The following is a 16,259-nucleotide window of genomic DNA, read 5'->3' as shown; positions in this document are numbered from 1 at the left end:
AGTCCTGTGATAATCTGCCATGGACTCCTGGTAACCTTTCCTTTTCTAATTTCTTTGCCGTGGCTCTGCCCCTCTTTCTTAGCCAAAGGCAACCTTTTTGCTTTTATAATTAAGGCTCTGTCCCCACTATGTTCCTCTCTTTGCCTCCTCCTTTATGACGAGGGTACGTGACTCAACCCTGTGTTACCCCATGGTTTCTTCCATGGTATTTTTTTTGTATTTGGTGTCTTGTTTGGATGCTTCTGCAAAGTAACTAGATGGTATTCTTTGAACTTCTGCTTCAGATTTCATATACTTTAAAATCCACTGGAAATTCATGGGGAGCCCCTGGGGATTGCTGATACCTATTTTAGATTATAGTTATAATTCTGTTTTGTTTTTTTTTCCTTACTGTTAGTGTCACCCAAAGAAAATACAGTTTAAATAAGTTACTACCTGTTTTGCTTGTCTGAATTTGGCAGTATCATGTCTTGCAGAAGAGAAGTTTAATGTAAATTATGTTTTTTCTGTATGCTTATCTTTTATTACAAATAAATTAGCAATAAATAGGAGCCTGTGCCTTGCTGGTGGCTCATCCTATCTATTCTGCTTCTGCTTGACAGCATTAGTACTTCTGTTATTGTAACTCCAGTCTATGCAATTATTGTAAAAATAATTAAATAAAGCTCGTACTTTGCTCGGCTTTAAATTTGCAATGAATATTTCTTTGCAAGATGACTCTTTTATTGCCAGATCTAGTTAAACCATTGCGACTCTAAAAGGCCAGTTTCAAAATGCACACGACGCTGACATTTATAAAGCACCAAATGCCTTTGTTGTACGTGATCTTCAGTAGGAAGGAAGGTTGCAGCATCGCTAACGACTGCAATCGCAATAGGAGCTGAAAGAGGCGCATTAGTTCACCGCAGCCGTTCCACCCTTGGCTGTTCCCTTGTCAGATCTCATAGACTCGACGGGGTCAAGCCTGGTCAGCATTCAGATGGGAAACCTCCCTGGAAAACCAGGAGTTGAAGGAAGCCGGGCTTGCGTCTCTCCACATGGACTAGCACCCTGCCCCTAGGTCAGTTGTTAGCACCATGCTATGTTTAATCTGCATTTAATGGATTTTAGTGGTGTGTTTTTCTGGTTCATTTGAAAAACAATGTGGCAGCTACAAGTGATGATATAGTGTGTGTGGGGGGAAGGTAGAGAAAAAATTTTGGTAGGTGATAAAGAAGGAGTGGTTCCAAGGCACAGTGGTTAGGGACGCCTTGCAAATTCAGATTCCAAGTCTCCGTCATCTTTCTGTTTGCTTTTTCCCTGCCTGAACAAAGTATTTGTTCACCTTCTGAATCTCACAGCAATAACATAGAGTGGGAGACTTGGTTTGAATTTCTCTGCTCCAAAATAGTCTGCAGAAGGCACAGAAGGACAGGCTGGCATGTATCTTGGCCGCTCTGATTGGACACAGTCACCAAAATTAAAACAAATGTTAAAAGTGTATTTTCAAAGCTTGACTTTTTCAGTGGGTCAAGTGGCGATTTTCTGGCTTTACAAATAGGGCAAATTACGAAATGAAAGGAAAAGCTGGGCTTCATTTTATTGCGCAGAACCAACCACTGCTAAATGAAATCACTGCAGAGTGAAAGTTTCCAAGAAAGGATGGAACATGAAGAAAACACTTTCCCATTCATGAAAAAAAAGAGGAGAGTAGAGGAACATTAGTAGCTTGGGAGCTGTCATACCTATTAAATTTTGTCCACATTCATTCCTTGTGTAGGAAAGTAATAATTTACTGAGGAAAAAGGAAAAGTTTGAAATCTTTTGTGTGTCAGTGTTGAAAATGCAAGACTTGTCAATGCATGCTGGCAGGTCATGGGGCTGCTGTGTGTGATCAAGACAGGAAAGGACAATGTCAGGGTTTGATAGAGCTCTTGTCTTCCCAGTGGATCATGGGGATTAAGGTTCACTGAAGCATTAAGTTAAGTTTCAGATGATGTTACTAAGACATTTTCCATTCTTTTTGAGTTTTGATTGTGTTCTTCATTAAAACTAGAAAATTATTTTCCTTCATTAAAACTGTAAAATTATTATTTACCACTGAAAATGTATCCTGATTCTGTATGGCTGAGATCTTGGCAAATGGATATAATTCAGCACATTTTAAGGGAATCTTTATTTCAGAACTTTGTCCAGAAGCTATTTTAAGTAATACCTTTCTGTGTTAGATGGAGAAGCAAAGCCCTGTATCTGAGAACTTCTGAATCTGAAGTTTCAAAATAAAAATGAAAATCTTACTCCAAATTTTGGGAAGCTGAAGTTTACTGCTAGAGTTTTTAGTTTTGTTGTATCGGTGTAAAATAGCAATATGAAGGAGGAGAACTAAGAAAAAGGGAGGCTTTCATGCATCCAGTGTAGATTTTATTGTGGTGTTTGATCTGAGGGTGTCTGTTACCAGATCAGGAACAGTATCAGCATTTGTTCAAAATTATGCGATAGGTGGGGACTTGTGATTGCATTGACTTACCTACCTTTATCCCCATGGATTGGGAGAAGTTCAAGTAGCAGAGTTTTGTAGTGAAGTCCTGAGCTGTGTATGTTAGCTGTCACTGTCATATGATACAGGTTTTTTTGTCTGGTAGTTGAATGAGTCGAACTGATGGGAAGGGAGGTTGAAGGAGAAATTTGAGTTTAAGGAGAGTTCAGAATTTGCAGGATTATTTAGCACATTTATGTTTTTCTTGGACTAAATGGGCTTTCCTCAAACTGTTGTTTTTTAGAACGAGCTACTGCAATATCTCCTAGCGATATTGAGACTTGAAATGTATCTTTCTTCCATCCGCACAGTGACTACTTGTGTGCTTGGTTCCATCTGGAAAGGATATAATTGAATCCTTGTTTGGCTCCTTTAATTATCTCTTTGCAAAGTCCTTGGCTGGGAATTTTGCCACTTACAATGCAAATATTCAAACTTAAGAGCATAAACTGTGCTTTCAAAGAGCGTTTTTGTAAACCTTTTATCATTTGGTGGTGTTTCAAAAGCAAACATGAGAACTTCTCAATGAACATGTTTTAATTTTTTAAATCCTCAGAGAAGATTTTGTTTTCTTGCAGGTTGGCTGTAGTTGCTAATTAACTTTGTTAATTAATCATGCTATAGGGATGAAACATGGTTGATTAAAAATAAATAAAACCGTATAGCAACAAAGTAATGCTACTGATTTTTCCTATTTAAAAGCACAGATTAAAAAAACAAGATTAACTTTGAAGCTGCGTGTCAAATGTTCTTTGCATTTGAAACATCTGAAAGGCTAAAGCAGCTAAAAGCTTATTATTTTTTGCAGCTCAGTCATAGTAAAATGCTTATTCAATTGTAACACCATGTTAAAAAATGGGAGCTGAGGATAGTCACTGAAGGTGCTGTCTTAACCAAAACTGCCTGAGATGTGGGTAGTAACCAATGGGTTTATTTGGTCAGGCTTAGACGTGAAGGTCCTTGCTCTCTCTTGACATGTATCTTACATCAAAACTTCTAACACTGCAAATTAGTGTTAAATGCTGTCGGCTCATAACAGGATTCTGACCACTTCTCTCGCCCATTATACTGGCATATGTTTGTATAGAGGTAGTGGGAAATAGCTCACTGCAGGCGATGGGCCAAGCGCATCAGAAATGAAGCTCCCTGGAATGATCTCAGGGATGACTGTGGTCCACAGGCACACTCAGCCTCTGCCGTGCCTCCTGCCTAGATGAAGGTGACCGTCTGCGGAGGTCTGGCTGGGCGTGCACAGCTCCTTCACCTGGGGAACGCAGGCAGGAGGGAGAAGACGCGCTGGAACCTATTTGAAGTGGGAGCACAGAGTTTGCTTGCCTCAAAGTTGCCTTATTTTTAGACACGGTTGGAACAGATGGCTCTTCTGTATCCGCTATTGCAGATTTTTTCTCCTACATGGTAGTCAGGTTTCTTTATAATTTTCTGCTATTGAAAAGTGGTTCTGTTCCTAATAGCAGCAATGTTACAAACACAGAATGAGAATGCCAGTCTTTGCTCTCCTTCACTGGGAAAATTGCTAAGGAAGCCCTTTCTGAACCTCAGCCAGGATCCTCACCCAGAGAGGGAAGACCTGGCGTCACTAGGAGCAGCCCTCTTTGGAGATGGAGCTCAAATGGAATTTACTCTGATAAAATTGCAGGAGTCGAGAAATGTGGAACTGATTCCATGTTGGAGGTAACACAGAGAGAGGAAAGTAGGAGTACTCCTCATGTAGGGAGGAATAACTAAATAAATCTCTCCAGACCACTAGCAGGAAGTGTACGGAGGATTGGTTTGTGGGGTTTTTGTTTATTTTTTCCCCCTGTATCTTTTCTCATAAAATATCTCTAGGCGTTTGTTTTGCAATTAAAAAGTCAAAACCCCCTCAAAGGGTACACTCGCTTTTTCCACTAAAACATTAGGGCACTGAAGTGGTGCAAAAATGCAACAGGCTATTTGTAATTTGCCTGTGATAGTATCCAAGCAAGGCAGAGGGAGGGCGGTATGTGTCTTTAGAAGCTGTTTTTAGGATACTTGCATTAAGGCTATCAATGCTGTACTAATGCCACTTCTCAACTTCCAGTAATTTTTTCACATGCGCAAAAGAGGATCTTGATATCGTGCTGCAGTAACACAAATGCAACATCCACTGGGCTATGGCTATATCATCTTTAGGTTTTGCCAATATTCAGTGGTTTCAACATTGTATATGTTTACAAATCACAATATTAGCAATGCCTGGTATTAATCTGATAACCGTGCTTACAGGGTGCCACCAGCCGGCTGCGCGGGGAGTGTTGTGAGTGAAGGTAACTGTTAGAGAGACTTAACTTAAATACCATGTCTTCTACTGAAATGGAGAGGGAGGAGGACTGGTTTAGGGACCCAAGGATACGTCCAGCTATGGCTGAGTGACATGAGTGCTGTCATTCCTGGAGTAATTAGGCAGGCACACGCAGATCTTCCTTCCTCAGCAGAAATGGTTCCTGAGAAATGGTTTAAAGGCTACTTTTTTTGCAAGATCAGGAATAAAATATCGTAGAGTGTTTAGCTTTTCATGATGGATGAGAGTGACCCAGTCAATGACAGGAGTAGTTATGGAGCCCAGGGAGACCATGGGCCACCAGGTCCTGCCTCAGCCCCGGCTGGGCACCTTTGCAGGTTTTTGGGGCGACGGGAGTTTCCAGCCCCTGCTCTTCTCTGCGGCGAGAGAGCTGGGAGATGCATCTCTGCATTTTCAAGACTTTGTATCTCACTGTGGTACACAGCAGGAAGGTTTTCTTTCCTGAACTCAAAATGTCCCAGGAAAGCCGGGCAGTGTGGCTGGCAGACTCATGGCTGGAGCCCTTTGCGAGTGGCGCGAGGTCAAACTGCATAGCTGTGCTCTAACATTTACATCATACTGAGTAGTTGCTGGGGCAGAGATTTTAAAAATCCCAGGTAAGTACCAGGATGCTGCACCAGGATGGTTCAGGTCTTTCTTTCCGATTAGACCAAGTAGAATTTCTGGGCAAAACACGAGTAAATGGAAAATTTCAAACTTGATAATGGATATATTGTGGTTCAAAAATCCTTTTGCTGGAAGTTTTCAAAGCTGATCATCTTTTGTAAATAATTTATTCATCTGCAAATTTATGTTTTGTTGTGTACTGATAAATTCTTCATGTGCTTATAAATTCCTTTGACGTTTCTGGAGGGTGCTTTTATTTCAAAAATAGATACTCTTCCTTAAAATAGCCTGCTTGAAAAAATGTCTTTGTTTTTCTTAAATCTTTTTTAAATTACAGTAGGTTGCTTTAGTCTGACTTGTTCCGTAAAGTATTTTCTGCTTTGCTGAGCTTCCAGAGCAAATTCCTCTCTTCCCGTATGCCTCCTGCAGTGGTTGGTTCCTGCACCACCTTCCACTGTCTAGGTTTTGCAGTTCACGTAGATGGTATGTGCTTCGTTCTCCCAGTTCATACACTGTGAAAATCTCTTTTTCTTTTCTACATATACTAAAACCCTACTTTGATTCCTTTCTTACAACTTTTCAGGTGAAAGTGTGTTGTGATCGCCAAATCCTTAATTAAGCGAACTAATTGTTACTTGAGTTGAGCCAAACATTTGGGTAAGGATCTTATATTAAAAAAGGCTAATAAAAAAAAAAATCTGATAATTCAGTAGTTGCAAAATGCAGCACAGTATGTTTAGGAATAGAATAGATTTTTTAAATTTCATTTTTATGCATATATTTATTGATGATCTAACAGCCTTCTGGCTTGTGTTAATGTAGTGCAGAATAAAGCTGATGTGCAAGGCCATAGGAAAATAAATAACACAATCTGATTTGCACCGTCTGTTTCCATATCGCCAGCGTGATGAGCTACTTTGTTGTTTGAATGGAGCAAACGATATTGAATTCAGTTGATTTATTGACAGTTCTGTCAAACTGCCACAAGGTGAAACAATAATGCAGCCGCTAAATATTGCAGAGAAACATGGCGAGGAGAGCAGGGTCTGCCAGGACGGTTACCCGAGCGATGTGCAGGAATGCCACCCCGATGGGGAAGCGGTACGTTCTTTCTGCCAGTGAAAAATGAACTGCTATTCACACGCTTTTCTTTCCGTAGGGAGAAGCTGTCTGTGGCTCGGCTGCAGCGAGAAGTTGCACAAAGTAAGAGTGAAGGAGCAATGGTAAGCTGCGGCAACTCGCTGCTTTGTGATTCTTGTCTTACTACTTCAGGCCTTAGGTGCGTTTTGTCTTGCTGAAGACGGTCACCAGAGCATTAAGGCTGTCTTGGGCATAATTATGGGTTGCCGATGATGTGTTCATAAATCTGAGGAAACTCAAGGCTCTATCTTGGCTTCCTTGGAAGAGCTGCAGTAGAGAAAAGCTGTTTCCTTTTCCCTGCTGATGGTGCTTACTGGAATTGGAAGCAAGGCAAGCATGGAAAGGCAATTTCAGATCAAAATGGAGTAGATTTTCTTGCCTGTTAAATCTTAGGCAACTGCAGAAAAATGGAAGAATACAAGCATGGAAGCTTAAAAAAAAATCAATCTGATAATTTTGTAAATCTTGTAATGCTCCTTATATCTTCAGTTTTCATGTAGCAATTTATAAGATTAGGCTTGTGAGCAAAAGTTGAAATGGCAGATTTTTGGTTAACCGCAAATCGCAATTTTTTAGAGTGCCTTATCTCTTCAAAACAATTTTCTTTAGGAGCCAACATATGCTGAGTGTGCTTAATTACTTAATATCTAAGGAACTCTTCCCATCTGTTAAGGAGTTTATTTGTCCCTGTCTTCAGATAAAATGTCTTAGGCTTCCATGGGATAAAGCAGACCCATTCAAAAACCTTAAAACCTAAATCAGTCCCCTTGAACACACTCATCAAACTGCTGCTGATTTGAGTGAGTTGCACAGCTGGCTGTGAAAGAATTTGGTCCAAAGTTTGCTTAACTTAGTGGGGAGAAGCTGTAGAGGGTCTCTGAGGAGCAGACACTCCATTAGCCGTGTGACTCAGGGTCCTTAAAAATCCCACCTGCCTCCACTGAGTGCATTTTATAAATCATTATTAGTGATGAATACAATGAAGTGAGATTTGGAGGGACCTAAGTGACAGGTAGGAGAAACCAGCTCTGAATCTGTTGCTCTCTACCATGGCTACACGTGGCTCCAGCAGAGCTGGGGATGCCACGCGGGGGGCTGTGCTGGGGCAGGGGCATCTGGGCTCTGAATGCCTTGTAGAGAAGGAGACAAATAGGGTTTGCTCAGGCAAATATTGCTGATTTGCCCCGAGCCTCCGCTGCACGCCCAGCTCGGCCATGAGAGCTGCTGCCCTCTCCCATCCCAACACCACTCCCGATGCGCCTGCCCTTGGGTCTGGAGCGTGGCTGGGTTGGCCACAAGAAGACTTTGAGATGGGGTTTAAGCAGTTGGAAAGACTGACCACTGTGTGCATTGGGGCAGAAGTCCTGGAGGAACTGAGAAACAAACTTTATCAAGTTAAGCCATAATCCAAGAGCCAGTGAGTGAGATAAAACTCCAGCTGCCTCCAGGAGGAATTTTGCCTGAGGAAGAATGGCAAAGATCAGGCATTGGATTTGCAATTGCATTTTAGTTTTCAGTGTAAACAGTTTTCAAAATCTGGGAAGAGCCGTTTGCTCTATTTGAAATGTTTCCTTTAATTTTTTTAAACTAGCTTTCCCTTGGAGGCATAGAAATAATATAATATATGGAGTGTTAAATATACTTAGTGGAATAATTCAAGACTTTATGAAATGAGCAATGTTGATTAACCTTCTAGAGCTGGTAAGGCTTTTGTATATGCACCCACCTTGTAGCTTCATCTCGTGAGAGTCAACACTTCTTGTGCCTTCTACTAAGGGTTTGTGGAATTAATCATGTAGTCCTGCTAACCAGAGGGTAATTTTGTATGATTTGTTGAGAGGCCGAGTGTTGTAACCCATTAGGAGCTGATAGGTAGCTCTCCGGGGGCACAATCTTCCCCCAAGGTAAACGCTAGGTAGTTTTTCCCTTCTTCCCTGAGGGGTAATTTCCACAATTATCCTGCAGCTATGGCCGAGGATGAGTGCGCCTGTAGAGACAATTGCTTTGAAGCTGTTGATGTATGGAAATCTCTGTGTCTCAGAGCTTAGAACTGGTGATTTTAATAGGAAACACATCAGTCATTAATTAACATTAATGAACTTGCTTGGCTGTGAGGGGTATGGGAGCAGTAAGGGCCCAGGAGATGGAGTATTTGAACACGGGGGAGGCCAGGGATGGAGTAACTTCTGTAGGCTGCGTTCTCAGGGCACATGGCAATGAGCCTGCAGCACGCACCAGTTTTGCAGCAAATACTTTACAAAGATTCACAGTGAAATTTCAGCGAGGGATTCTGAGCAAGCGAGCCTTTGGCAAACGACGAGGCTTCCTCTGGAGAAGTGCTGGCAGCCAGCAGTGTGCCCGCAGGGTACTGAATCCCATGTGCTGCCCTTTTTGGTGTGATGGACGTCCCCCCGCAGACAGCCCGGAGTCCTCTGGGGCTGGCCGTGAGGATGCTGGGCAGCAGTACCAGCCAGCCACAGGGCGCCCGAGGGGTTTTGCTGTGCTGTCACCGGCTGCCACTCGGGATAAAAGGGATGGCACCCCCTGCCTGTGGCAGGCCACAGCTTTATTTAATCACTAATTAGCTAATCGCCTTTACTTACTCCCATTTTCTTTTTTTGTTTGTTGTGCTAGTTAGATTGGCACGAAGGTTTTCAGTGAACCAGCTCCTTCATTTGGGAAGAGCACAGGTGACAGCACATGCCACCTCTAATGCCACCTTCAATGCCTTGCTCAGTCTCGTGGAGAGCATTTCTCATACCAGGCATGAAGCAGGGGAGAGAGCACGAGGAGCCGTGCTGCCACACCGCTCCCCCGCATCCCGGGGACTGTGCAAAGCATCACGCAAGCCTTTTGCGGGATGGCGCCTCATTTAATACCCGCTAGCGTTTCTTGCTTCTTTAAAAAAAATTCTATTTGGGTTTTGCAGTCACAGGTAGGGTAAGAGGTGACCACATTACGTGTTGACACATAATGAGTGTCCCACACTCATTTTTAGGGTGAGCAGAGTCAGTGAGCAGGGAGCGTGTGCCCTGTCCCCGTGTGTGCTGCCCTGCCTCCGGTGTGCTGGAGGGACGCATGGTGCGGTGGGTCTGCCCTGTCCTCCCCGCTTCCCATTTGGCACCTATTTGAACACAATGTGGGAAAGCTGTTGATACTCTTCCCTATTGCCTTCCCAGCACAAATCAAGGGGAGAGTATGCTATGTAGGATTTGCTTCCCTGCATGGTGGGTCGTCAGTTAGCATTTGCTGTAACCTGCAAGCAGCTGTTGCCTTTTTGCATGTGGTCCCTGGAAGCGACAGGAGGGAAAGGCTCCTGGTGCTCAGGTTCGCCCAGCATCACAGGAACCGCTGCAGCAAGGTGGACACATACATAAAAGCAGTAACGACAAATAAATGCCAACCGTGTGCTGTAGAAACTACTTACATTGTGGTATCTTTGCTCAAAAAATGGGTTTGTACCTCTGTATAAATAACACATGGTGAGTGCTGGTGAAATGCGTGTTTATGAGGACACATTTTTCTGAGGAGACTTCAGTTGAGGTTGAAGATCAGGCAGTATGTACTGTATGCAATACCAGTGTGTCTGCCTCACAGCACTCCCTGTAAGAAATGTGGTTTTTAGTATCTCCCAGAGTTACATTTTTCATGACCAATTTATTATTGGAAGTAGCTAATTACTGGAAAGTACTATAGAAGATTAAATGAAGATACTTCATTTCAAGATAAATGCTTATCACCAAAAATATACAGAGAACCTGTGATATGTTTTTTCCATTTAGTTGTATGGAAAATCTGGTACCTAATATAGGATTGAGTGAGTATATATTTATAAATTACTTGAATTGGGAGAACTGAATAAATTCAGACTGCGAATCCCTGGCCATTGTTCAGGTTTCTTTGTTTTATGAACCACCATCAGTAAATATTGATTATTCATTATCAAAATGCACAATTACTTACTGCTAATCCATCTACTGAAAGTTTCAGCAGCACTGAGCCTAGATTGGCAGGTGGCTCTTCCTGTCGCTTATGGCCTTTAATTTCTTAATGTGCATGTTCGCAGTTTTCTTAGTCATGTTTCTTCTGACTCATCGAGGACATTTTACTTTTATATAAAGGAAAAGATTATCACTTCATATGTGTACAGTTCTTACAGCATTTGATGGAGCCTGTGCAGGTGTCTGTGGTGACAGATTCCATTATTAAAATGAGCAGCTTTCAAAATAGATAAGTTTATTTCAAAACATAGTAAAGACTGAAAACTGCTTTAGTCACCAGTCTCCCTTTTTTTTTTTTTTTTTTTTTTTAAAACTTTCATTCCATGACTTTGGACCTTTAGGACACAGAACAAGACCAGTTGAAGTGTTCATTTTTGTGAAATTTTCTTAACAGTAAACAGTGCCAGGTTAGGAATAATAGGAGAAAAATGCTGCCACAGTTACATAGCAGAGTTCTCATGGCAGCTTAAGTACTGTGTTAGCAGAAACTAGGTTAAGAACCTAAAATGAACCAAAAGTATACACAATTGCATCATGTTTTAATGACTTGGATTCGTTTAATCATTGCCCAGAAAAATGTTAATTTTTTTATTTACTCGATACCTTTATTTACATATATGTTACACAATTTTGTTAGTTTGTACTTCTGCATCCGAGTCCTTTAATTCTACTCTGTTTTCCATTAGTTCAGTGGCCTGTAACCTACACAAAAGAAATTGTACCACTCTGGCAATTTAGCTGTGAAGGTTAAAGTGGGATGATGCTGCCTTTTATATCTACATGGGTTTCACTTAGGGTGGGCCCTAGGCTCTGATTTACCATGTGTCCTGCTGCGTCTTTAAGTGATGCAAAGTGATTATCATGGGCTCTTCCCAGTACCCGTCTATTCCACACCTGCACCCTTTTGTTAAAAACCCACCATGTTAAGTGAATGTGAGGTCCCCACTGAATAGGTTTCCACCCTCTGGTAATCCTTCTGCATTAGATTGATTTATGAATGTATCAGATTCTTTGTTAGCATGTAAACCACTAATTAATTTAAAGCTCTCTGTGGAAAAATTAAAGCCCTGGTTAAGGCTTTCAAGGCTCAGATGGTGCTAATAATGGAAAAACAAGTTATATTAATGAGTTTTGATGCGATCAGCACAATTCTTGCTTTACAAACAGTTTTTGCTGTAAAACAGTAGAGACTGCAATTTTTTAAATAAAGAGTGGAAGAAGTAAAAAGGAAAGGCAGAAAAAAATCGCAGCGTCAGTAAGATATCCCATTATTACTAGGAACTGAGTCACTTCTGCCTGTTACAACTTTCTTAGACGTAATGTGTTTAGATGCATGTAACAGCCTCTTAGAAAACCATGGGAAGTGCAAACCGGTCTTTTTTCCCAGATTGAAACCGAACTTCTAAAGTAATCACCTTTGAAAAGATCTCTGCCTTTTCCCCTCATCACGCACTGCCAAACTGGAGCATTCACATGGAGACAGACGTGTTGAAGTGCAGAAAAGGTCTTGATTGAAATCGCATCAAAATCAGTGGAAAGTCTGACCATATTCTCTGCTTTTCCAAACTCCAGGGTGTTTTGTATGTAATTTCAGTTGTTGGCTCTTCTGCTCAAATTTAGACTTTTAACGTGGGTGCTGGTTTTTGGTTGAGAAGAAAGAGGAGATCAGACCCTGGCTTGACGATGCTTTGTTGAGCTGAGTGAAATGAAGTTGAAAATAGAAAGCCAAATCTCCATCTTTTTTTGTAGGAAGCTGAAAATGCACAGTTACAGGAGCAGCCCATGATTGTAAGAAATTGTGCTTTTTCCGCACGTCTCCCCAGGAGCTGCATTTACCTCTCCTGGCTCTCAGCACTGCCAGGGCACTCAGTCTTGGGCCACCATCCTGGCTCTGTGGTCAGCACCACAGCTGATATTAATGCTGCCCCATCAATCAGCTAGCAGGGAGCTTTCTGAAAAGGAGCACGGTCAGCATGTTGACAAGCCCAGCTCCTAACATCTGCACTACGTACCTTGTTTTTACAGAGGAGGGGGAATCCGGAGGTTGCTCTTGAGCTGGGGTCTTACAGATGGCAGCACAATGTATTACCACTAGCGCAGAGGTGCTTTCTGTCACCGGTGTGATGAATCTCTGCAATCGCCTCCAGCAGCTGGGAAGGCTGTTGTTGCAGAAGCACCCGGGTCATTCAAAAATAGATGATATTTAGTAATAAATGAAGTGTTAAAGATGAGATACAAAAGGCTAAATTGTCTTTTCCAACTTCTGGGTCCTTAGGTCTATGAAAACATCTATCTGTGCTTTAATTAGAAAGTAGCGGAGAGAGAGAGGCAAAGTCACCGTTTTAAAATGTCTCTTTGACTGTTAAATATCGTAAACCGGAAAGAAGCAATCTGACCCTTGGGCTGTCTTTTCTGTGAAGCTCTGTATTTATACACAGCTAGCCATGCTCTCTAGCTCCTTTTTCTTAGCAACTTCATCATATAGCCCTCACGGAAACTCATTGACATTAGTAGTGGTTAGCATCAATAACGATTATTGAAATTCTTTACAAGCCTAGTTTAATGCTCCTGGACCTCACTAATTGTTCATACTTCATTAGGCCAAATGTCCTCATTCACAGCTTTGCAGTTTCGTCTTCAGTGGTTTTAAAATCAAACCTTGTGTCCTGAGTATTTTTTTGTTGTTTGCTTCAAATTTGCAAATATGTAGATATTTTCAGGTTTTGCAGTTTAAGGCTTTTATGAATCTAGGGATTCTTTATGACTTAAAATTGCTGACCTTTTGACAGTCATTTTCCAATGAAAAAAATAAACCCGATTGCTCACTCTTCCTGAAACAGAAGTACCGAGAGCCCGATCGCTTCTGCTCGGCATCATCTGCCTCTCAAAGCCTGTGTTACTCTTTCCTGGTTACTTAATTTCAGAGTCTGGTTTATTCACCAAATTCCACAATAAACTGCTAAAATCAATTTACTTTCATTCCATTGTTGTTGAAAGCGTAACAGAAATTGGGTGAGGGCGTCTGGGAAGGTGCTGGATGCTGCCCCGGCTGGTGGCTTCCCTGGCTCTGGCTTTCCACCAGGAGAGGGAGCTGCAGCCATTGGAAAGAACACCCACCTCCACAGCCCGGGTGGAAAACGAATGTGCGGCAACGCTGGAAGTGCAGACCTTCCTGGCTTCACTGGGATTTAGGTTTTGTGGAGCTGGAAGGTGTTAGGCGCAGCGTTTGAAAATACACAGGACTTTGAAGGGGCTCTTGGTACTTGCCATTGCAAAGGCAGCGATACTCCGTCCTTGGGTTTGGTGTTTTCTTGCTCTGCTGGCCGAGGATGTTGTCGTAGGCACCGGCGCTGTAAAGACCGTTGCTATATCCGAAGGAGCAGAAATAAGTTTTGCCCCTCAACTGGAACTCACCGAAGTGGTCTGTCTCTTCAACAAGTTTCTGTAAGTATTTAGTCGACATAAAAAGGAGTTAAATAGAATTACGTAAGAATCACTGAATGCAAAAAAAAAAATACAGAAAAATGCATTTATATAAGGTCTGAAAGTAAAACAGAGGCAATCTGTAGAAAGTATGTCATATCAACTAAATTGCCCTCAAGTAGAAATTGCCATTTATACATTAGATAACAAAGGCAGGAGATGTTGAAGTACAGAAAGCGTGCATGCAGTCTCATAACATCTATGGGTGTATGTAATATCGGAGTGGCAGTTGGCTTCAGCATGAAGCAAATCCCGCTTTATGACTAGAAACAGATGTATCCCGCTCTAGGCAATACCTCACCGCCTAATAGGAGTGATGCTCCCATGCACTAATAATAGTGAATTGCAGCCATTTTCATATCAAAGGTTAAGCTCTGCAATCCTGAGCTCCTCCAGGCAATGGCAAGAGTAGACTCGAGGAAGCCACACGCTCGCTGGATTAATATTTTTGCAAGGATGACCTGAATAGAGCCACCAGTCTGCAGGCTGAAGAGGCAGAACATTTATGGTCGTTTTTTTATCTAATGCAAGAAAGGGATCTTGGCTAGGACAGAATTAGTCACAACATCTAAGGCTCTGAAGAGGAAAGGTGAATGTATGCACTGGGCCAGCAATTTGAATATTTGCAAACTAGGAAGGTAAATTTATACAGATTAATAGTAGTGAAACTGCTGTGATATACTTGGTGTTGCAACCTTTTTCTTGAAGTAGCTGGGGAAATTAGCATATTACAAGTAAAAGAAATCACTGGATTTCTGGGAGGTTTTTTTGTGGCCACTAGTTAAACTGTTAGTGTAGAATTTGTAATATCAGCAACCGTAACTTCCATCTAAAAGGTCTGTTTGCAGTGTTAGTTCTGGAAACAGAGAAAAATCCATTAATTTATCTTAAGGCTATGTTCATACTTATTTTTTAAAAATAAACCTCTTTTCTAGTATTTTCAGGTTTTGTTCTGAAATCTTGTAGGCCCACTTGTAAGACTAAATAAAACCTCTTGTCTTACTGGTTTGAGTCGGTTGATTCAAATCTGGTCACAATATCCATTGCAACAATTCCAGCCTTTTCCTGTTGTTTCCATATTTGTATCAGCTCTTCCAGGGGTTCTGTGGGGTGCATTAGTCACCCTTGTAGTGATTTGGGCTCGTTACTGATTTCTCTTGTAAAGTGTAGCTAAAGCAAGGCAGAGAGGATGAGATGGTGCAGAAATACTGATTCCCCAAATTCGCCTCAGTCTAATCAAGCCAATCAGGGTAGGTGAGCATTTTCACTGCTGGACAGGGAGTATGGTCTTTAATTTCTTCATTGCTGTTGTCATCCAAAGGTGAACTTAAATACCGCTCTAGTGATTTTTATTTTTTGTGATATGTGGCTCTAGTCCCTGCACAAACCAAGTTTTTTTTTGTCTGGGTCCAGAAGAATGACCTTTTTTCTCCGAATGGGACAGATAAAGGTTATCGGGAGGGAGAGAAAGTTTCTGTATAAGGAAGGACAAAATTTATGTACCAAGAGTATTGCTCAGTTATGCTGCTTCCATTAAATGCCCATTTATTGAAATGAATGCAGTGCTCTTGGAGCTTGTACCGTGAAGTCAGTGCTGACCCTTGGAACGAGTCAGCTCAAGCAGTGCCTTAGATTTCCTTGTGTTACAGTAAAAACTCTTTACTGCAACAAGTATTGTTCAACTTCTAGCGCAATGGAGCCCAGATCCATAACAGAAGCTCTGCGGCACCGAGATAGCATGATAAGGTACTGTTGTCTTGTGCAGTTCCCTTTGGGCAAAGACCAAACATATGTATACAGAAAATAGTCTGTTGGAGGTCAATAAAAGAGAGATGGCAGAAACTGGGAAAAACTGTTGGGCCATTTCCAACCACAGAGCACTTTGCAGGTAGATGTGAAAACTAGTCGCAGCTCATCTGTGCAAGATTTGAACTTGCGAATATTCTTTGTGCCATTAAGCCACATATGCTTTGTTGTTTTTTTCTTTTGGCAGAGCATAATCACCCCTCTCTGCAGCTTCTGTTCAGGATTTAAAAGAAATGCTAAAACATAGTAAGGATATAATGTCTTCCTATACTAAACTTACGCAGCTTGGTGTAGATTCACATAGCTTGAGCTAGCAACTGTGATTCTTCCTTTCTTTCCCTCCCTACTCCAATCTCATCAGCTTTAA

General features: G+C 41.7%; 1 protein-coding gene across 2 annotated transcripts in view; it reads left to right on the top strand.

The window, feature by feature from the left end:
- The window catches only part of NCKAP5 (NCK associated protein 5), a 375,601-nt gene that overhangs the window by 145,471 nt on the left and 213,871 nt on the right, over nt 1-16,259 (top strand). The window contains exon 4 of one of the 2 annotated variants that reach the window (XM_052791617.1): nt 6,626-6,685. In XM_052791617.1, the coding sequence (XP_052647577.1) occupies nt 6,626-6,685 (60 nt within the window). Of the gene's footprint in view, nt 1-6,621; nt 6,686-16,259 lie in introns of both variants that reach the window. The other variant, XM_052791615.1, reaches the window with a different exon arrangement.

The sequence above is a fragment of the Harpia harpyja genome, chromosome 7 (genome assembly GCF_026419915.1).
Source record: "Harpia harpyja isolate bHarHar1 chromosome 7, bHarHar1 primary haplotype, whole genome shotgun sequence".
NCBI lineage: Eukaryota > Metazoa > Chordata > Aves > Accipitriformes > Accipitridae > Harpia > Harpia harpyja.
This window is presented reverse-complemented; position numbering and strand designations above follow the sequence as displayed.